Consider the following 23,505-nt stretch of genomic DNA (forward strand, 5'->3'; position numbering starts at 1 on the left):
TTTGTTCGAATTCAGTTTTTGTTTTTGTTTTCATCAAAATTTGTTTGCTTTTCGTCTTACAATTTATAAATTCAATACATTTCGTTTACAGTTAGGCGCTAACTACAAATATTATTGACTTCATCGCTGATAAATGCTCCAAATCGGAATAGGCCAAAAAAATATAATAGATGGACAAAATTAAAAAATAAAGATTAAAATAATAAGTTTAAAAATCGAAAAAAAAATATATAATTGGTTGATAGGGTGGTGGTAAATTAGAAGTACTTAAAATAGAATCACTAAATGTTTTGCTTGTCTTCGCATGTTTGTTTGTTTGTTTGTGGGGTCTTTTAAATTAACATTAAGCTAGAGTCGAGTTAAGTTTAGTTTTTTCTTCCCTTCGTTCGCTACATTTACATATACATAGTTAGAAACTAAATAGTCGAGATAGTGTCAATTTATGTAGTTTTTTTGTGTGGCTTTTCATCTTTTTCTCTTATCCATGTCGTATATCGATGTGACCTATGATTACTATATACAAATCGCCCGATTTGGCCGACTGCCTTGCATAGAAAAGCAGCCCCCAAGTTCGGGCGGCGTCAATGAGGAGGTTTTTTTTCTTTTCAATCATCGTTTCTATCATTAGTTTACATTTACTGTGTAGGCTAATACGGCTACCATTAATATTTACAATTTATATCGAACTAAGTGAAAAAATAGATTAAATTGAAGCAGATTTTTCAGTAACATGCAAAACGTCAAAACGTGTGGAGAGTCCTTTCTTCGACTCTGTCGTCCAGTGGTTCTTGGTCTTGGTCTTGGTCTAAATTCTAGCAAGCAATTGGTCAAGTTATTTTTCTTTTCTTTTTTAAGGGCTTTTTAAAGGGGGTGTCAGAAACAAAAGGTTTTCAATTTTGAATGGTTGACTTTATGGTATACAACTTTATGCTTAGGTCAGTCCATTGGAATAATCAGAGTGCAATAGCTGTCCCTCATTTGCTGTAACGATCGAGTTTTACGGATTATCTTTTATATTTTGTAATATTTTTTTAAAATTTCGATTCAAAATTCATATACTTCCTGGGATTGCCATTTGTAAAATCTATAAAAAATGTTCCAACTAGGAAACCATTAATATTCTCAAATCGATCGAAGCATTTGGGACACAGCTCTGCCAATTACTATACAAATTTTTATAGGGTGTTTACGAGTTATGCCTGTTACAAATTTTTCATGTTTTCTTTTCGTGGCGACTAAACTGCTTCAATCAACAACAACATTTTGGCGTCTCTCTCACATTTCGAACCCAACCCAGTCTTTTCTTTGTGTGTGTGCTGTTAGCTCCTTCATGCGGATTTCTCCGGATTTCCCTGGATCCCCTCCGGATGTCTGGAGTTACATATGCGGAGTGCCGCAGACCACGGATCGCTGCTGTTGCGCCGTCCCCGCTCCACTACCCGCTGCCGAAGCGGCGGCCATCAGTTGAGATGAACAGGCTCCCGCCACACCCGCCGCTGCCAACGAAGGCCAACGCTGGCTGCAGTAGGATCCCTCACCCAAAACCGAGATCCTCTTGCCCTCCGCCGCTCCCGGTGCACCGCCTGTCGCTCCCTTGGAGGAGCTGCCGCCTGCCGGTGAACTGCGGTGCATGAGCGTGGGATCGGTGTTAAGTTGCTTCTGCGACTTGGCTCTTTGCAGTGGAGCCACACAAAAGTCAGAGTTGGCATTGTTGTTATCCGCCACAGAGGCCACATATCCGCCGTACATGAGGCACTCGTCGGCCGCTGCTGCCGCCGCCGCTGCCGCTGCTGCTGAGGCGCAAATGTTGTTGACCGACTTGTCCCAGGTGTTTTTGATTATATTAGGATTGCCTCCATCGAAGGTGAGTCCGCTGTTGCTGCCGGTTTTACCGCCCAGAGAGGCTGAAGCCAGTGCTACGCCCACACCGCTGCCATTGTGATGCATTGTGGCCACCGCATTCTGTTCATTCTGCTTCCTGGCTTCCGCATCATCCTTTTCCTGGGCACGCTTACGCTTTCGCTTCATGCAGAACACCACACAGGCCGCAATAACCGCCACCAAAGGCATGGCAACTGAGAAGACAGCAATGAGCACCACCTGGGCATTGGTCAATCCATCGGCTCTTGCTTGGGTGGTGGCTCCATATTGGTGGGCATCGAAGGTCACCGAGTCGTAAGATTCCTCATCGCACTGCTTGCCCCTGAAACCGTTGGCGCACACACATTCGAAGGAGTTGACGCGGTTCATGCAGGTTCCACCATTATGGCAGGGTGTACTGCTGCACTCGTCGATGTCCACGGAACAGTCCTTGCCAGTGAATCCAGCCTTGCATGTGCATTGGTAATCGTTTTTGAGATTCAGGCAGGTTCCTCCATTGGCGCACGGTCTGATAAGGCATAGGTCGACTTTGCTGCTGCAGTGAGTGCCATGGAATCCGGGAACACATTGACACCGATATTGGTTGACCATGTCTATGCAGGTGCCTCCATTCTCGCACTTGTGACCCAGGCAATCGTCAACGTTCGTCTCGCAGTTAATTCCCGTAAATCCCGCTGGGCAAATGCACTTTCCATTCGGTTGACAGCTTCCTCCATTAATGCAAGGATTCGGACTGCAGTTATCCAGTTGGAGTTCACACGTTGGTCCACTGTAGCCAATGGGACATTCGCACTGGTAACCCTGATTCTTGCTTCCCAAACCGGGACGAACATTCCGACAGATGCCCTGATGGCAGGGTTTATCAGCACAGGTCAGTACTTTCTCTTCGCACATCTTCCCACTCCAGCCGTTGGGACAATGACACTTGTAGCCCGTTTTCGTTGGTGGCTCATCGATGCAGGTTCCACCATTCTGGCAAGGATTTACATCGGCATCGCAGGAGTAAATCTCAGTTTCGCAATCATCGCCACTGAATCCGGGAGCGCATTTGCAGGTGTACAGGGATTCGCCGGTATTGAAACAGGTTCCGCCATTCTTGCAGGGTCGATGGTTGGTGCAGTAGTTTCAAATCCTGGTTGCAGTACAGGCCACCCCATCCCTCGTTGCAGATGCAAGTCCAAGGTTTGTTGCAGGTACCATGGATGCAGTTTGGTTCGATAACGCACTCGTTGCACAAAGCTCCCTTCCAGCCCAGTTGGCAACTGTAAATAGAGAGAGAATGGTAAATGGGGGTGGTTAGTGTGACCGTAGATGGGTGGATTTAATAAGTGAGACCCTGCTTCTATACGAGTAACGTTAACTTTAATCTCATTCCCTTGCTAAATACATTCTAAAAAGTCAAAAAGCTGTTTTCATTTCTTTCTCAAAAGGCTAAAAGATATCCACAAACACACTTCAAGATCTTTGACTCTGCTTATTGAAGCGCCGCAAGCGCTGGTTTACTTTTGACTTTTAAATGCGAGCGAGCAGGACGGAAGGCTGGTGCTCCATCACCTGTTCCACGCATCTCTGCATCCCTCCCGCTCCCTCCCCCACTTACACTTGTTTGCATGCCACGCTTGATTGCAGTCGAAAAAGAGGCAAAAAGATGGGCAAGAAAAGAGCAAACAAGATAAATGAGAGACAGGGAAAGGAAGATGGCTTGTCAACTTGAAAAAGTCTCGTTCGCAATTGAAATAAAACGAATCTGTCTCCTCCCTGCAAGAAGTCATATCCGCACACTTGAAAGTGAAGAAGAAACCGAAAGACAGAAAGAGAGAGAGTGTGAGTGCGGGCTAACAAATTTTTGCATTTCTCACGATCATAAATTGATTTCAAGCCAAAAACCAAAACCAACAAAAAAAAAAAAAAAAAAAGGAAAACAGTGTTTCCTCTGCAACAAATAACGCAGGCACGCACGCTCATGCACGCACTGGCCAGATGCAAGTGTTGCCAACTGTGTGGCGAAAAAAGCCTTCACCCACAAAGATTTCAATAGTTAATAATTCAAACCAAGACAGCTAACCTGTTGAAGGAGAGGGCGGGGAGTTGGTAGAAGCGGTCGCGTTCGAGTTGGAGAGACAAGTAAAAGACAAACGGACAATGGACAGACTTGGGGAGACGACGAGTAGTAATTGATATGCGTCAGCCAGTGTGTACACAAAGAAATGTCAAAAAAGTAACCGAAGCGGCGTTGCCAACTAGCAAATGTGTACTGTATGCGCTTAGAATTATTAAAATATTCCCACCATCAAACAAACTTGGCTAAGTGGCACGTATACCCGGGCGTATCTGCGGTTTCCAGCTAACAATTCGATTCACCAAAACAGTTCCAGCAATCACTTTACTTCAACTTCAACTTCAACTCCAATCTAGAGAATGATGTGTTGATTTTAGTGCTCTTTTTTATTTGGCACAATTATCGACGGACCACAAAATGTTTGATTTCCGCCTTGGCAGTGGAGAGATATTTATTGGCCAACATAATGCATAAATAATGACCAACATCCTCTAATCAACGTTTGAAAATCAATTTGGCAGATCGCTATTGATGTGGCAAACAACCAACATTGGCACTAAAGTTATGTAAAAACCATATAGTCTAGCCCATTTATTGAACTTTATATTCTCGTGCAGCTGTTTTTTGTATTTTCTTTGGTTGAAATTGTATGCTGGAAATATCTGAAAATATTTGCCAGCGTCGTCAGAAGTGTTCACTTACACCTTGATGGGCAAAAATGTGGGAAAACTTCGGTACTTGTAATTTAATTTGGACCCTCCTCCGCCTGGCTTTTACTTCTTCGCTTCAAAATTGTAATGCAAAACCCCGGCCAAATCAAATGACATCGCGCCGAACCGAAAGAATTTCTGCGGTCGCCGAACGAGCCAACAAACGAGCCAGCCAGCGGAATGAATAAAAAAACGTGCATTAAAATCCAAGCAAAAACAAAAACAAAAAATAGAAATAATAAAAAATACAAAAAATAAAATAAAAGAGCAGCAAAGTGTTTTCTGCCCTTTTCGCAAAGCTCACGGTAGCAGTCAAACATTCAGCATTACATTGAAAAGGTGTGCCCCATCATGATAGTTGTTGCCGTTTTTCTTCTTCTAGTTGCTTTTTACTGGGTGGGCAAGAAAAAAACAAAACAAAACAAACAACAAACACAAACAAATAAAACGTGCAAATACTAGGAGGACAAGAATCATCATTAAACTGAAGCCGAAACTAAGCCGTTAGTTGCAGTTGGCAACAGGGTTGGCTTAATTAAAAAACATTTTTTGTTTGGAAGACGTTCGAAGTTTTCTACCCAAAATAAAACTTTTCGAAATATTTTAATAATCAATCTGAATTAACTTTAACGATCTTGATTTCCTGACATCTTACAGATACGTCAACACTTGTTAACAAAGGCCTAATCAGGCTAAGACGATCGAATAAAATACTTACACGCATTGGTTGGGTTTCTCGCAGTGTCCGTGCTCACAGCCTTTGGCGCATTTGGCTGCAAATAAAAAAGAAGAGAGAGGGAAAATTTAAATATAAATTAATTGAAATGTAAATAATACGGTTGGTGGGGGTAGAAGAAAACACTTTCCCGAAAATAAACTTAAATGGCTTTGAAATGGACTCCCCACCTGTCCGACTGAAAACAGAAACATAAACCCGGGGGACACCCACTCGTCGAGAGCTAAGCCAACCCACTCACCGACATCGAGATCCATCAAATTGAGGCAATTCCGAGGCAGAAGTGCCGAAAAAACTTTCTTTTTCACGCGTCTGGCAATGAAAAAAACAAAATAAAAGATGTCTCTCTGGGAAATGAAACAAAAGCCGTTCGCTCGATAAACAATAGGAAAACGTTTAAAACGTTTTAGCACAGACTAAAAATGAAAAAAAAAAAAAAAAAAAAAAAAAAACTGAAAACTATAAAAAATGAATCATGGCCAGTGGCTCTCAAACTCTCGGCATTCGGCAGTGTGTGAGTGTTTTAAGCCAAGCAGGAATAACTTGTTTCTAAGGCCAAAAAGGAAACACACAAAATGAAATAATCCCATGGCCAGGAGAAGAAGAAGCAGCCAGAGCCTGAGCAGCTGAGGCGGAGGCCGTGGCCCAAAACAGAAAACAGATTCCCAAGCTCAAAAGGTTCGACGAAAACTTCGATTGGAAGCTGGGCTGTTGCTGGGAGTTGGAGTTGGGATCTCTCTGAAGAATGTGGCAAACATGTTTCGGCCGGCGAGAGAAGCATCAGCGGCAGCAGCAGCAGCAGCAGCAGCAACAGCCGAGGCAGCGGCAGAAGGCAGGAAGTTGGGGAGTTGCCACAAGGGCCTAGAGAAGGGGTAAAAGTCGTGAACAAAACTAAAAAAGGCAATGCCAAAAGGAGCCCAGAACGTGGAAGGAGCAGCCGCCGAAGATGATGATGCTCCTCTTTAAACCAAGTGAGATTCATTCAGAAGCAAGCGGCATCGGCGGCGGTGGCGGCGGCAGCATCAGGAAAATTGCTAGAAAATCACAAAAACGTGTTCTCAACCGAAGGGAGGGGGAGAGCTGCTGCTCTGCCCCCTTTTATATATATATATATATATATAAATCTATAGAGAAAAAGCGTAATATTGGCAATTGCCAATGATTTTTATTACCATCGACGGTGGCTGGCTTGAAATAGATTTTCATGAAAGTGAAAAATAAGTTCACACGCCTTTGGGGTAGAGATAATCCTCACTAATCGAATGATTTGATGATATATAACGACTCTTCCGCTTACTTTCACTTTTGATTAAGGGTTCTCAGGAAACAACTTTTCGAAAAACATCTTGCAGATGTATCTTTTTAGCACCCACTAAACCAAGCCGCCAGCTGCCCGTCATTCATGAACTTTTGCCAAAATAGCTCATTTCCTTGAAATTAACTTCATTCATATACGAGTATACGCACTTGGCCAAAAGAAACAAAAGGGATGAACAAAAAACTGACCAAAAAAAAAAACAGAACCTTTTGGGCCAATTTACTCAGTTTCGGATGTTTTGTTTTTGCAGCCTGCACGTTTCGGCTTTTTATTTGCTGCTGCTTCTGCTGCTGGAAAATAATTTTCGCACATGTGTGTGTGTGAGTGCGAGTGTGTGCCTTAATTTAAGCTCATTTTTGCGCATTTAAGTTGAAAATAAAATATAGCAAGCAGGAGCAGCTGCCTCTTCCGCTGGCAACTTGCTAAACCGGCAGCAGGACACAAAAATTATCTGCCCCGAAAAAAAGGCAGCAGAAGAAATACAAAAAAAAAAAAAAAAAAAAATAAAAACGAGAAGAGACAAGAAGACAGAGAAGAATCGAACCGAAGAAGCCCGTCTTCAGGAGACTACGACATTTAAGGTGTAATCAGACGTTGCCACAACAACAGCCCTAAAGGAAGTTTGTTCTTGGGTCGACTCTTCTCGGGTCCTCAGAAATGCTCGGCATGCAGACGATGAACCAAACCAACCCAAACTCAAACTCAAAGCCTTGATCATCATCTGTATATGTATATATCTTGGTGTGCGAGTGGTGGACCCCTTACGCAGACACACAGATACAGATACAGATACAGATACACCGGCACACCACACCTTTTTGGTCCAAAAACCCGGGCCCTTGCACTTGGCGTGGGAAGATTTTTGTATGCCCTGCTCCTCATCATCATGATCATTATGGTCATCATGATGGGCATGGTATGAAATGGTATGGTATGGTATGGTATGGTATGGTGTGTCTGCTCTGATTCACAGTTTAAAATGTTGGTAAAGTAAAGGTAGCTAACAACAAACGACTACCAACCAAACGAACTACAAAGGGCCAACCGAATTTCTGCTCTCGGCAGTTCGTTAGACGTTTTGTTCTTTCCAATGACAAATGACTTTTCCCCACATCTTGCATTTTGTTTATCGTTTTTTCTTTCGTTTCCCGAACTTCATTGATTTTTAATTTATTTGTTTGACTTTGATTTGTTTTTCCCCCACCACCACCACTTGATGGCCATTTTCAGTATTCAAATTTTTGTAGTTTCGATTTTGATTTTTGTCAATTCATCGCCGTACGCATTCGAAAATAATTATACTTTAATTCGTTTTGGGCCAGCAGCAGTCGTTTTCGGGCTTTGTGTACAATCATCTCATTTGATTTGACAAGCAAGTGATTTTCAATAATAATGAGAGCTGGCAGGCCAAAAAAAAAGAAGGAAAAATAAACTTCAGTTTTGAGCCACTTGAAGCCGCGAGATCGGCAGAAGCAAAAACAAACAGAGCGAGCGGGCCAAGTGTTTTCGGCGTAAAAGAATGGGAATTGGAGTGGGATTGGGAGGCTATTGATCCGTGTGGATATCTTAGATATCCAAAGTGTATATCTCTGGGTTAAGCTTTTGTGAATGTTTCAACAAATGATGAAATGATTATTAGTACAGTTTAGCCAGAAACCTGACAGTTTTCTATCCATTCCTTGACCTTTAAGCATAAGCTTTGCTCAACCTTCTATAGAAGATCCCCTCCCACACCTAGTATATTATTTAGAAAACCATTTTGTACTTACGTTTGTGACAGTAATCGCCCTGCCATCCGGTCAAACAGATAATTTCGCCCGTCTCGGAGCATGTGGAATGCCCGAATGCATCGTCGCGCGGCCTACAGAACTTGGCACAGCCGGATCCGTAGTAGTTGGCATCACAGGTGACACGGAAATCGTACTCCAGCGACGTGTACTGCGACTCCGACTTGTTGGTCTTCCAATCGGAGGACACCTCCAGTACCTGCTGCACCAACAGACGCTGGATGAGAAGATCTGCAAGTAGAGTAAAATAGATTGAGACCATGATAAGTGTGTGAGAACAAGTTGAGACCGGCGATAGACTAATGAAGATTAATTGGGTTAAAGATGATCCGATGAGATGGCGCTCAAGGCAAGAAAGATGAAAAAAATGAGAAAAACCTCTGTTTGGAATGCAGTAAATGGGAAATGGAAAAACTGAAAAACAGAAAAACCAAAAATCGAAATCAAACGAAACGAAGCAACTTGAAAAGCCCCGAAATGCAATTGCTTGTCACAGAGTCAAGTGCTCAAGCCGAGGTATGCAGTTTGGTAAGGGTACGGAGCCGTACTTGGTATTTGGCGATGAGAGAGAGGCAAAACTGGCAGACAGACACGGGGCATGGCTAAAATACAACAACAACAACAACAAAATAAAAGGCAGCAGGCAGACCGCCAGCCAAGCTCGTCGAGGCATTTTTCAGCTGTTCACCGACCGGTCTCGACTTTGGGATGGCAACTCGTTTGTATGCGTCTCCGTATGGCTATCTCTACAGACACATTTTCTACACAGATGCAGATACTGGCAACGATGCAGATACAGATACATGTGCAGCCACATTATGCCATGGTCTATAAAGTAAATTGCAGGTGCATGACTATTCGAATTGCATAGAGCTAAGCTAAAGCCAGAGTTAATGCTGAGCTGTAAGCCAAAGCCAAAGCTAAGATAAAGACAAAGCCAAAGCTGGCTCAAAGTAAAGTTAGAAAATCGAATAGAAAACTGTAGAAACTAAGAGCCTAAAAGAACAAGCGCGACCCCCATTTAAGTATCCCCTCAAGAAATAGATCAGTGAAAGTGAAATTATGAGCAGGTTAGCCCAAGAAAACCAACTCCAATCTTCCACTATTAAGCAATAGGCAAAAATATTTGCCCAAATGTATCAAAAACCATATTGTCAAAGCCATATATATATTAGACAAGCACACATATGGAGCTAGTCCTGTGACAAGCAGCCCAACTGGTTGGCCAATAAAAATATTAAATAAAAAATTCGGCAACTCCGAAAAACTCACTAATTAATTACCAAAAATATGCACAACTCACAATGCGGCAACAAGAATTCTTAGCCAGTTGCTCGAGCCACTAGCTCTTGGCTCTAGCCGTTGGCAATTTTTCGTTGTTTTTGGCCAAAAAGTCGCGCGTGTGAGTGTGTGTGTTTGTACTTCACCTGCCGACGCTAACGGGGCCGACAACATGGAAAAGCATTCAATGCAAAAATCGCACCAGCCAACAACATTCCCAAAAGCAACAGCAACAAGAATTGAATTGTATATTGTGGTTTTATTTACATTTGCAACACACATCGGCAGCGGCAACACACGACACACACGATAAAGCCCATAGGATTTGTGGCATGACAGGTTATTAGACAAGCCGGCAAGAGACGCACAATTTTTGTGGCCAGTTTGGCCAGTTTTGGAAAAACGTGCAATAAAATATATCAGGCAAAATTTTGTGAAAATATTTACGCAAAGTTGCATTTTCATAATTATCTGTGTGTGCTTGGAAAAGAGGAAAAGCGGCGTGTGACAACGACTCTCGCAACTTGCTGGTAAAAGTGACTGCAAATCGCGGAAATGCTAAGATCTATTCGGGAAATTTATTTATCTCCTTCTCTCTAGAGAGTTAATTAATCATAACTGAATATTTATAGAAATATCTTTAATGAAAATTTAGCTACTTGACTCAAAAGTTAATAATTTGAAAGTCTCTCCCCTCGTTCATGCAACCGCTTTGTCAACCCATTTGCTGCACTCAACAAATGAGTGAAATTTGTGTGCAACAAATTTGCAACAAGAAATCCAAACTTGACTCTGACTCCATTGCCTCCCCGTCACCCCCTGCTTCTATATACAATTTTTTCTTTATATTTGCAACAGCATCCGCCTCCCCAAAGTATCGCTGACTTGGACTTGAGGAATTTTTTCGAAAATACCATTTTATCAAGACACACGACGACAACAAAAACGAAAACAACAACGACAAGTTTTGTGGCAGACAGACAGACAGACAGAAAAGATCGAAGGAAGCCAAGAGAAGTTGGGCTCTTGTTGCCGGGCTGCCGCTTCTTGATCCAATGAGTTAAAATTAAAAGATAAGCATTTTAACAACATCGAACCAGGAGAGCAGCGGCCAAGCAGCGGCAGCAGCAGCGGCCCCAACAACGTGCAACTAACAACTTTGGCATTGGCAGAGATTAATTGGTAGGTAGGGATAGGTGAGGAAACCGAAGAGCCAGCCAACCAGCCAGCCAGCTAAAGTCCGGCGAAAATCTCCTTGAGAGCCATGAGTTGAAAGATTTCTGAACGCATCATCAAGCCAAGAGGCCCAGAGAATCACCTTGCAATGCCTTTTACACAGCACAAAAAGTGTATATTTTTTAAGGATAAAATACTAAAAAGGATAAACAGGATTTTCGAAAATATATTTGCCACGGTTATCATATCTAAAAACCGAAAATTATTATAACCAAAACTAATTTAATATGCTAATGTAGGGCTTTAGATTTTTAGTTTTTTCACAGTGCCTTTCGCCTTCGAACTGGGATTCAGATTCTTTTTGCCCAGCAGGTCCGGTTCCTTGGGCTCTTGGCCGTTTTGCTCTGGCCTCAGGCTCTGGGCGAAGAAACCTGGCGAAAAGGTCGTCATGTGCGTTGCCCATGCCACAGCAACCGCTCCCCCTTCCTCCTCCTGCTTTATGTAATTTATGTTAAATGAATATAACAAAAAAGAGCTAAACTCGTTGGCAAAATGCTGCGCGGCGTAAACTTGCTATGCAAGTTGAAGTATGCGGGAGATCGTCATTGAGTGTGGCTAAATAAAGAGGCAAGGAGAAAAAAAACTATGTTGCATACTTTTAAATAATGAAATTAATCCTTGACAAGCGGCGAGACTAGGAAATCTCGGTGTGCAGAAATTGAAATTGCAATTGCCAAGGGAGGGGTTCGGGGCTCAGACAGTGCGACGTATAGCAACGATACTTGTACCGATAAAGATCTATTAGCCTGGGACCGCCTTGGAAATTAGCCAAGGCGGCACAGCGGGAAACCGAGTGAAAATCGGTTAAGGAGCTCCCCCAACCACAAACAATTAAAATTCCTTCAAGGAATAGGCCAAGCTAAATATAGAAAAGTCTAAAAAAAAAAAAAAAGAAGAAAGGAAGGGATTGAAAAAGAAGGGCCAGATTGAGACGAAAAACAAAGAGAATAACATGCTAGAAATTCCTATGAAAACTTCATAAATCTCGGGGCAGAAGAAAGTGCAGGTAGCTAAGCCACAAGCAGGTAGCTCTTCTCCTTCTCCTTAGCTCTTTCATCAAACAAATTCTGTGGGAAAATCACCCACAGAAAAGTGTTTTTTTTTTAAATTGAAGAATTTCATTTTTCGGTTTAAAAAAAAGAAAAATCTTCTGGCTTTGTCAAGGATTTTTTTTTTTTTTTTGTAGCTGACTAGATCCTTGTGTGGTCCTTATCGCTGGAAGACAATCAGTTACTACACCGAGATCCATGTAGCATTGTTTCCAAGATGGATTACACACGATCTCTTTTGGGATCTCGTTGGGTTCTCCGATCGAAACAATTGGCATCGCCTTGGACTAGCGCAGCAGTTTTAGTTCGTGAGCCCGAGCTTAATTGCATTTTAAGCAAATGAGGGATGGGCAAACCTCAACTTCGAGCACACTTCCGTTCCAAACAGGCAGACAACAAAAGGCGACAAAGTCTGGCCCTCGATTATCCCCCGAATGTGTATGTGTATGTTGGTTATTTAAAACCACTCAATACCCCGGAAATCTTACACTGAGCGAGAAGAGGAGCAAAAGCTAGAGCCTGGCAGAGTATCAAATTGCAGGTTGTGCGATCGCTCAACGCTCTTTTTTGACAGCTTTCGATCAGCAGAAGCAGGAAGCAGGATGATGAGCTCATAACTTTATTCGGCCATGTTTCAAGGAAGTAATTTCACAATTTGATAAACTTATATACTCTATATATATTATAACTTTTACTTACTGTTGGTGCGAGCATTGGCGCTGTTGTTCGTATCATGCCAGGCCTCGACGATCAGCGAGAAGGTGCCCTGTAAAAAACAGAAAAGGAAATTGTTAAAGAAAGTTCACATCCAAACGGGAAATGACGGGCACTAATATACCATCTACAACTTATCGGCTATAACTAATTTAGACAAGCTAATGGGAAGAGCTCTTCCACCACCATCGCCATCGCCACCGCCTCCACAGTGAGCGCTCATTATAAAGAGATTATGACAGGCGGCTAAGCAAGTTGGCCGCCCACATGAGTATAAGCCCCGCAGCTTGCCACCGAATCTAATGCAATGCGAATGCATTTCAAATGCAAATCGGCAATATGCAACTTCGAATGCAACCGGCAGGCAGCGCCCTCAATTCACTCTTGATTTCGAATGCAACAAGCAGCGCTGCTGCTGGAAAAACCGGCAGAGATGACACAAAATCCGATTCTCTGAATCTGAATCCAAATCCAAAGCAAGGCAAAAAAACCAGCCTATGGAAACTTTTGCAGAGACACCTGTTTTCCATGGGCGTGTGGATTGCGTAGAGCCACGAAGCCTTTTCAGCTTCAAACTTCAAACTCCAAACTCCGAGTTTCGATTCGCTTGTAAATGACTAATTTTTCGACCAACTTTCGATTTTGCGTGGGCCTATGGGGACAACCGGAGATGTAGAATTAATTTGGTTGATAAGCGGCAGTTGCCGATTGATTGCATAACGATTGCATTGCCATTTTGGTGTGTTTGTGTTTGTGTTTGCGTTTGTGCCACAGTCAGACATTGAAATTGCGAATCTCTTCTATTTGTCGCTGCAAATAAACGTAAAATTTATATGGGCACGACAGGAAGCAAATCAGACATAGATGATCAGCTTTAACCAGCGGCGGGCACAATGGGAAATGAGCAGGAAAGGTAATAACAAACGAATGGCTAAAATGAAATGAAGCGCTGCGATGGTTTATTGGTTTTATTGTCCAGAGAAATAAACTTTTCAACAGTGGCTACGTGATGGCTGGCCTTCTGCATAAAATTTCCCATTGTGGGAAATTTTTATAAATCCAATTTATGGGACCTATATCGGGGATTTTAACTTGGTGCAAAGGGTTCCTTCTTCAGAGCTTCCAATTGATAAAATTTCATAAAAATTAAAGGGAAATTCTCATTTTCCACCTTCTGTAAAGGCACATAAAGTGCAAGTACCTATAGATACTCGTGCACTGGCGTATGCCAGATCCAAAAATAAATGAGGCAACATGCATCAGCGGCCGCTTAGTGAATATCGCGTGCGTCGGTGCTGTATATCAACGTCAATATCCAGCATATATAGCATATATAGCATAGGGATCTGGATAGGGTGAAGTGCAATGCGGCAGGAGTAGGAGTGGTAGCCAGACACGTAGCAACAGCAACAGCCACAGGGGGACTCTGACTCTCAGAAGACCCAGCCCGAAGACTCAACATCGAAGACAGAAGACACAAGACACAAGACAAGACTGTCTGACGGGGGACAAAAGTAGCAAAGTTCAATACGAACAAGAGGAGCATGAATGCTGCCCTGCCATTGCTTGACTATTTTTAGTATCTTTTGGGTGGAGGGCGGTAAAAGGGGGTGTGGCAATGCACCCAGCCCCCCAACTTACAATTGCAACAAGAAGATGGGTTGCTATATCTTCTGGCGTGTCGTCAGGCATGCGTGGCTCGTCTTTCGTTGTTTTAATTAAGTGCAACATTAAATTAGTTGATGCAGAAGCGACTGCAGCAGACGGGAGTCATACTATAATTAAATTTATAGTTTGACCTAGAAATATTTTGAAGTTGAAAGTGCGCGGAAACAGACCGAAATAAAGTCTAGAATGTGTTAGAAGCCCAAATAGAAAACTAAATTTAGATGGGAAAACAAACAGAATTGCTGGTGTCCCACTAAAAATACTTCGATGACAAAACGAAAGAACTTTCCAAAGGGTCTTAAAATAAAACAGGCAATAGGGAATGGAAATTTCCCTTTTTAAACACATTTAACTTAGACCTAAGATCAACAATTTGGCGCGTGCTTTTGAAGACTCCCCATTTTGCCTTTATTATGCTAACCCACAGTTGGCTAATTGTTTATTTATGCCTGCCCGCAGTTTAACCGCTAAAAATTTATGCAGCTTACACATTTCACGTGCCAAAGATCTTTCGCTACCTGGGTCCGATGTTGGTAATAGCCCTCCTCCTCCCCGTTACATACTATCCTCCCCCTTTTCTTTCGGACCATGACTTTGCACACTTGAGAACTACATGTCTGTGTGTAATGATGATAATAGTAGTGACGCTGCACATGCGCAGCTCTAAACAATTAGGAAGTAAAGTGTCTATATATATATATATATTTTATGGGGAAAATAAGAGGGATCGAGATAGAGCATTACTTACTAGGTAAATAATAAAAACACCCCTTAAAACTGCGGGCGCACTGACACAAAAATACGTTACAAACTCCAGTTATTGCTGCTGGCATAAAAATACCTTGAAGCTTGAGTAACTTCTTCGTTTCTAGGGTGGACCCATCATCTAGACCGAGTGCTGCTCAACCTCTTGTCGTAATAATAATTAAGAAATGCACGGCATACCGGCCAAGTCGTACATATTTTTCTTGGCCAGTCGAGCTGAACAGAATAAAGACGAGAGCGTCTGTGGCGGTATTTCAAAACTTCAGCAATTTATTGAGCCCACGTGCGCTTTAGAGAGGGTTATATAAAATAAGAAAAAGGGGTGTATGAGCCCAAAAAAATAAATCACCAGAAAAGGTGACTTCCCTGGATCGGTGAACAACCCTAACAAGAACTACCACCATATAAAAGCTATAAAAATTTAAAGTTGTAAAGACTATTAATATAAATATTCAACAAAAAACAAAGCTAAGAAAGTTTCCATAAAGAAGAAAATTATAAATTCTTTTGATTTCAAAAACTACAAACTACATACTTTTCCCCAGATATTAAACCGGAAAAGCGCTGGGCAAAAAGTAACGGCAACTTCAGGAGCCTAAGGGTGGGTTATAACCTTGTGTTGCAGCGATCTGGAAATTGTCGCTCTTTGAGTTCTTAATACGAACGGATCGCTAGTGGTGGTGGTGCTGAATATGGTGGTGGTGCGCCGTGGTGCGGTTCGCGCACGCGTTTTCAGCGCATTTTTAATAGTCGACAGATGTTTGGTGCGGCGTGTGCGCCACAGCCAACAACCCTCGACAAGGACGCTCGGCGGAAATAAAATGAATGCGGAATATCAGGGGAGTTGCTGTTCTCCCGCGGGAGCATTCAATGGCTATACACTCGTACTATAAAAAGCCCAAACAAATTAGCGAAGATGCCGCACGAATAAGTTTTCAGGCAAAAAAAAGAAAACTACGCGCAGCGCCAGAAGAAGAGACAACTTGGAAAATTTTATTGACTGACTGAATGAGTGACTGGCGTCGTCGTCGCAGGGCAAATCTAAATATAAAAGCAATCCCGTATACAGGGCATTTACAGAGGCACAGTGACAGCGAAAAGTGTTTGGATGAGCCCTTAATTTTTATGGTAGTTCTAGAGGGCAATAGATCTATTCCATGGTTATTTTATGACTTTTTAAAGACTTTGAATATATCAAAAGTTATCTATTGTTAAGTCAAGTTACATATTCTATATTATATTCTATATTCTATAGTCCTTTACTTACCGGCCATGAGAAGGAGAAGGGGAATTGGATGGGGTTCGTGAAGCCCTTGTTCTGGAAGCGCTGGGCATCGGTCAGGTTGACCGAGTTCTCGCCGAGAATGGGCGTCACCACGTCCCCGTAGGTGCACGGCGATGTGGTATCGATGGTGGCCTGGTAGTGCTTCAGGCAGACGCGAAACCGCGTCTTGCAGCTGCCAAGGCACTTGCCCGTCGCGCTATCAGACTCCCCGCTGCAGCAGCGTCCCTCGTTGTCCCGCCCATGATCGTTGCTGAAGTACTTCAGTCGCAACTCAAAGCTGCCGGAACTGTGAACCTGCAACGGATGCAACAAGGGGGTATATTTTATTAGTCAAATCAAATTAAAAAGCAATTCATTAAGGCACACAGAAACAACACGAACAAATCGAAGCAAAAAACGACTAAAAAACAGAGGGGCAAAAATCGGAGAACAAAGAATGCAGCTCCCAACAAGACGATAAATCTTTCAGCATGGTATTTGAACAAAAACTGAAATTGCAGAGGAATTTTTAGCGGCAAGAGGAGCAGTGGCAGGCGGCAGCAAACATTCAGAGACCCATGCAAAGGACAAAACGAAAACAGGCTTATGAAATATTAAGCGAGAACCGAAACCAAAACCAAAACCGAATCCGAATTCGAATCCAAAAATCAAAAACCAAAAAGCTTGGTCCACATGACAAATGCTCAGCAAGCGGTCGTTTTCTTAAGTTTTTTAGCTCGTTTCGGTCCGATTCAGTTTGCAATAAATTCCACTTGGCTTGGCTTTCTGCTCGACTTTCGTTTTGAAGCGCCGACAATATTTGCATATTTGGATTTGCAAATTTGTTTGATAGCCGTCGTCTCATAAATTTCTCAATTAATTCGATGCCGTTAAGCGAGGTGTGAGGGAAATTAGCTAAATGGGTCAGGCATGTGTTCGAAAGTGTGGTTTTTGGATGATTTTAATTGGCTTTATAATATTTTCCATGTAAGGAAATTGCTTCAGATTAACATATAAAAGCAGTTAAAAGTTTAAAAATCAGTCTTTATAAAAAAAGAACTCCCCCTAAGTGGGAAATTCGAAGGGAAATTGCCATTACACCTCATTTTGGACTTGGCACTTAAAACTTAATTATGACTTCATCATCTGGCCCCATAAATGGGCGAAACAACCGACCAATGCCCAAAAATAGGCTCTCCGCGGAGTTATTGCTCCGTTTTCTATAACTGTTCGGCAATTAACATTTCAGCCACAACAAGTGAAGCTTGTTAAAACGACAATTTAATTGTTAACAAGACATGAGCAGCACAGCACAGCAGTGAGTCGCCGTCTCTCTTACTTGCTTATTTATTGTCGAGTGCTCCACATGTGGCTTGGGAAGTTTTGTGGGTTTTCCTCTTCGCCTTTATGTAGGAACACGGGTGTTTAATTGCTCAATTAAGCAGAAGTGCGGTCCAGAGATGCTGTGTCGAATCACACAGGTGTAATCGTAATCCCAGCCGGAAAAATAGACCCAAAGCTGGCGCTAACATTGTTCAAAGGCTTTTCCAATTGTAATTGTAAGGGAATTTGGAGCGAATAAGAGGACGCATTCAACGAATGTAAACGGCAAAACGAAAGACTTAGGAAACGAACGCGGGCATAAAATAAGAAAATGTACAGTAAGAAAAGTTTATGTCTTCCAATGATTAATTAAGTTTCGAGTTGTAAGAAAGGGATTATATATTTTTGGTAAAGTTTTACTACAACCAAGGTAAATTTAATCCCTATTATTAAATCATATACACATATCAAAATCTTATAAGAAATAGTAAGCATCTAGTTAATCTCATTTTTTCCTGTGCATGTATTAATAAGCAGCCAACAAAAACAAAACGGACGCAAAAGAGCAGCACAACAAAAACAACAAAGCGTAGAAAAAAAACTTAAATAAAAGAAGCAGCAGCAACAGGCAGCGACGTCGACTTCGACGTCAGAGAAAAACGATGAAAAAATGTACAAGTAAAACCGAATTGTTTCCCACGGCATACGATTTTGCCGGTCAACATTGATGGTTAAAACGAGGGAAAGAGACAGCGTTAGCGAGGGAGCGGCGGAGGGAGAGAACAGACGGAGAGCGAGAGAGCAGCAGTTAAAAGGTGTAAGCGAATAAACGCCAGGTGAAGAAGAGCAGTGCATGCAGCCATATTGAAAGATCGGTTAAAAAAGAGAGAGAGGAAGAGAGAGAGGCCCCAAAGCTATAACAGTTTAGCACACACAGGGAGAGAGAGAGAACTGAAGCGGTAGTTGTTGTTGTCAGCTGAGCGCAAAAAGAGCAAAGCGTGACTTAAAAGTGAATTGGAGTCGCGTGTTTGCTAGTGTGTGTGTGTAAGCTTACAAGCTGCAGCTGCCAGCTGCTCCAAAGAGAGCGGGAGAGAGCAAAAACTTGTTTTCAACGGCGCTTTGAAGAAGAGCATTATTATGCGCAAAAAAGGAAAGAATAAGAAGCAGGCAAAAAAGAATTAATAGACAATCAAGCCAAACGATGCGTCTGAATTAATAAAAGAAAAATAATAAAAAAAAGAGAAAGAGAAAGAGGGATAAAAACCATTGAGCGGAAGGAAGGTTAGAAAGGTGATAGGCGGTGGGGCGGGGGCGTGGCCAATGGAAAGCCAAACTAAACTAAACTTAGAAAACAAAAAACTAAACACAAACAAAGGCGCAGCAGTTGACACAACATGTACACACAAAAAAAACAAAACAATTTGCATAACACCAAACAAACATTCATAAACACACACTCACACACTTTAAAAGATGGTGGGAAGCAAAAGTCAAAACAAAACAAAAAGTGCAATCGTTAAAACCACAATAGTTTTGTCCAGCATTTGACACCAATTTCGCTTATAGTTTCTCACACTGTTTTTTAAGGTCCCTCAAAATATGCGGTTAATATCAGTAAGCATTACAAAATTTATTGCCTTTGATCATTTTTATATATATTAGTTATTTTTATTGGCAAATAAGTTTGATTTAACGACAATAATAAAAGTTTATGGTGTTTTAGCTGCTGTGAAGATATTTTTTAAAGCTCAAACTTTTTATTTATCTCATTTAAAATATTTATTTTATTATAATTGAATATAATTTATTATTTAAGCTTATCTTGACCTCTTTTCGGAATTTCTTGGAGAACATTCAGTTACACCTTGCACAATCTACTTTGGCATATGTTTGTACACTTTTGTAATGGTTATTCTTCCGTTTTTTATTTGCCTTTGCCTTCAACTATGAACTCCGCTACACCTGAAGACCCGAAAGGTAGAAAAAAAAGGGGGATCCACTGGTGGAACTTGAAAGCTGGAACTGCCAACCTCTCAAATGGAAGACAGACACTTGTTAAAGTGTTAGAAAATAGTGCGTTGCATTGTTTACCTTTTGCTTGAGCCGTTCTTTGTCTCTATTTCTTTTTCTTTTTTGTCTTTCTTTTTTTACTGGCCACTACTCCTATTTTTACTGCGATCACTCAGGCTTGAAGCAACTAGTTAGTTAGTTCTTCATCTCTCTTCTTTTTTTTTTTTTGCCATTTCCACGTCAACTTGCCTTGACTGACAGACAGTTGTTGTAAAAAAAAGAGAAGGAACGAAAAACATCACAAGGGGACATAAAAATGTATGAAAGCACGCATTTTTATTATAATTTTCCACGACTTTTCCTCGACTTTCCTACAGGTGTTTGCTTTGATGCCCCCACACTGTATATGTTGTTTATTAATCATTTAAATTCATCATCATAATCAACCGTTAACAACGGGCTTGGGAAACAGTTACAAGCGCAAGTGAATCATCGCATTGTGTGGGAGTAGTCGTCGTCTTCCTCTTTTGCCTTCTAAATTGCAATTAATTATGTTATACGAAGAAAGAGTAGAAGATCCCAAGAAGAGCTCCCCCACGTCAACTCTTCATTCATTCATTCATTCATTGGTTCACGTATTCATTCACTTCCATTCTTTTAAAGCTCAATGTTAATATGAAAATTGCATAAATGCAAAAGCAAGGCGACTACGGTTATTTGATAGTTAAATTGAAATTTAAACGCTGCTTGCTGCTTTCTGCTTGGGACAAGGAAGGGTCGCAAAATTGTGAGAATAAATTCAACATTATAGAATACACGGAAAATTGAATTAAATTGCTTTTTGCTAATGGCCAGGCTAATTGCCCGAGATATTATTTTAAATGGCAAATTAAACTATTCCACCTTTAGTTCTCAGTGGGAAATGAGTCACAGTTTAGGGATCCATTATGGGACAGATGTTTCCTATATGTTGGGGTCTCTTTTTTTTCTTTTTTCTTTTTTTAGCAGTCTTAAGACCCCAGGAGGTTGGCGTCGAGACACTTTTTTGGAACGTTGTTAAAATTAGCGACTAAATAAAGGACTGCGAAAAAAGAGAAGCTGGTCGAAGAGTGAAGTCTTAAAGCACGCAACGTCCCAAAGTTGGACAAAAACAAAAAGGAGAAGTGAGGAGAGAGTGAAGGTGGATAAGAGCACATGCAATGTGCACGTTAAATAAAGGGTTGACACTATCGATAAGGAATTATAATATGAGTAAACTTGAGATAAGAATAAAATGGGAAAGATTTAAGACTTGAAAATTAGATGATTCAGCAACTACCTATCTATAAGCTTAATCTTAAAGATTATTTCCAAGGTGACACCACTGAATAAACTATATTTTTGAACCGTGTAACCAGGGGATGCTCGCGTCAAAGATCAATGAAAGCATGGAAGAAAAAAAACGCAAGGAGGAGAGCAAGTGAAGCTGAGCATGTGTCGCGTTGACCTACGCAGAGCGTAAAGTAAACCGAAAAAAATCGCATGTAAAAAGCGCATGCAAAGCGAAGGGAAAAGAGGTGGATAAAGCAGCAGGAGGAGGAGTTGGAGATGACAGCGAGAACGGCAGATGTTGCCCAGCATCATCAACTTTTTAACATCGGCTTGCAGCACTATACTATACACTATATAGCCTCACATTGAAATCGAGCGGTTTTATAATTTTTTTGCTGCTGCTGCTCAAGAGGCATACGCCGTTGGTGGTAATTTTGATGTTGAGGCAGACTTTGATAATCTCTTTTTTTGCACAGAAAAATTTACAAAAAAACTATTCAAAATGTTGATCTAAGAAATAGTTATAGAAGAATGGTAACTCAGAATAAAAAGATTTTTAGTTATAGGTTGTTTAAAAGTCTCAAACAGATGTACTATATTTTTAGAGAGTTTTCCAGCTAAACATCATAAGTTAAATTAAAATTTCCAATGCGATCAGCATTTTTTGATATGCCAAAAAGTTTTTAAACCTTTTCATCTGATATTTGATATTTTTCCGCTGTGCATTTAGGTATTCAACAATTTTTTGGGGATGGACCTGTTTGGCCATTGGCCTCGCCTTGTTTTCCAAACTAGTTTTTATCTATGAAATATGTATATTCCGAAAAGGGGTGATATGATCCGATCCACAAATTCCACCCCTAAAAGCCAACCCGCCTAAAATACCAGCTCAGCTGTTTCTAACCCAAAAGTTCTCAAGTTACAAGCGTTTGAAATGAAATGAATTTAGGGCAAATGAGTGTTGTAGAGTGCTGCCAAAAATAGATCATTTGAGATCATTTTAATAGCTGCATGTTTTAGGTGAAATATTTTGAACATCTGACAACCCTAAAGCTCTAATCGTGTCTTCCTTTTTAGACACACACACATGGGCACACGGCTGCAAAAATGAAGTGATAACTGCACGCGTGCGCAGAAAATAACATGAAACTGCCAAAAATACAACTTGTTGGGAGGAAATTGAAGTATTTTCCTTTGACTTAGACTTACCTGCACGATGACTGTGAAGCAAATGAATGCCGTTAATAAACATTTAATCCAATGCATGTTTATTGATGATTTTTGTGGCTGGTTTTTTGTGGATTGAGTGTCGCTTTTAGTGTAATAATCCACGGGCTGTGTGTGTGTGTGTGTGTGCGGCAACTACTCAAATTGTTTATTGTATTTATGTTTCGTATTTAATTTTTTGTTAATATTTTTTGGTTACTTGTCGCACATGGTTTTGCAATTCGCTTTAAGCATTTTCGCTGTTTTGTTGTTGTTGCAAGCTACACGTGCACGCGCCACATTTTTTGTTGTAAATTTCCTCGAGTGTGTGTTTATTTTTAAGTGTCGCGAAAATTGTAGCTTTTTTTATATAGATATTTATTCGCGATTTGCGTTTCTTCTCCTTTTCACGCAAAAAAGCGCAAAAGGGAAAAGCGAGAGAGGGAACTAACGGTGCTTGCGTTTTCTTTTGCTTTTTTTTCGGAAACACTTTTGTATTATTCTTCTTTTAAAAGATCATTTATTTTGATTCTTGGTTCTGGCACTTTTTTGTGTATATTTGAAATTTTTTTTAAATAAGAACTGCCAATAATTCGTTGAAAACTGCAATATATATATTTTTGTATATTTTGTTTGGCAGTTCGCGTCACACACTGAATGGTTTTAGTCGCGAATCGCGGGACTTGTGTTTTTCAATACATGGAGTAGCTTAGCCTTCGGGAGCTGATGTATTTTCGCGGCCGAGTTGAAAAACGTAATGCCGTTAAGGTCCCAAGCCGAAACTCAAGTCCCCTATAGTTTACTAAAATATACCACTCTCTTGCTCTCGCGCTCTCACGCTCTCTCGATGGACTCTCTGCCGCCTAGCTGCATCTCACTCTGTTGCACAGCGAGCGCGTTGCACTTCTTACTCTCGCGCTCTCTCCAAATTGCCGTCTGCTCTCTAGCTGGTCTAAGGGTGCGAGATAGACTGTGTTGCCCTCTCGCTCTGGCTAATGTAGTTGATGGCGCAGCTGCTTTGTAGAACGAGTTTCATGTCCAAATTTAGTGTATTTCCGCGGCAGATGGACAAATGTTGCTGCAACATTGTTGAAAGGAAATGTTGCAAGCTTGTCTACTACATTTGTTGAGTAGGGAAATTATAAGATAAATGTATAATAAATAAAATAATATGTATGATTAATAAT

General features: G+C 41.3%; 1 protein-coding gene across 1 annotated transcript; it reads right to left on the reverse strand.

Moving 5' to 3' along the window:
* Positions 1-273: 273 nt before the first annotated feature.
* LOC108117169 (neurogenic locus protein delta) lies at positions 274-23,082 on the reverse strand. Its single transcript, XM_017229450.2, is given in 7 exon segments — positions 274-3,006; positions 3,008-3,143; positions 5,369-5,423; positions 8,474-8,722; positions 12,757-12,823; positions 16,472-16,783; positions 22,322-23,082. Coding segments are annotated over 7 exon segments (2,505 nt in total). The 5' UTR covers positions 22,379-23,082; the 3' UTR covers positions 274-1,377.
* Between the last annotated feature and the right edge of the window lie 423 nt (positions 23,083-23,505).

Source organism: Drosophila eugracilis, unplaced genomic scaffold (assembly GCF_018153835.1).
Source record: "Drosophila eugracilis isolate 14026-0451.02 unplaced genomic scaffold, ASM1815383v1 contig_440, whole genome shotgun sequence".
Lineage (NCBI taxonomy): Eukaryota > Metazoa > Arthropoda > Insecta > Diptera > Drosophilidae > Drosophila > Drosophila eugracilis.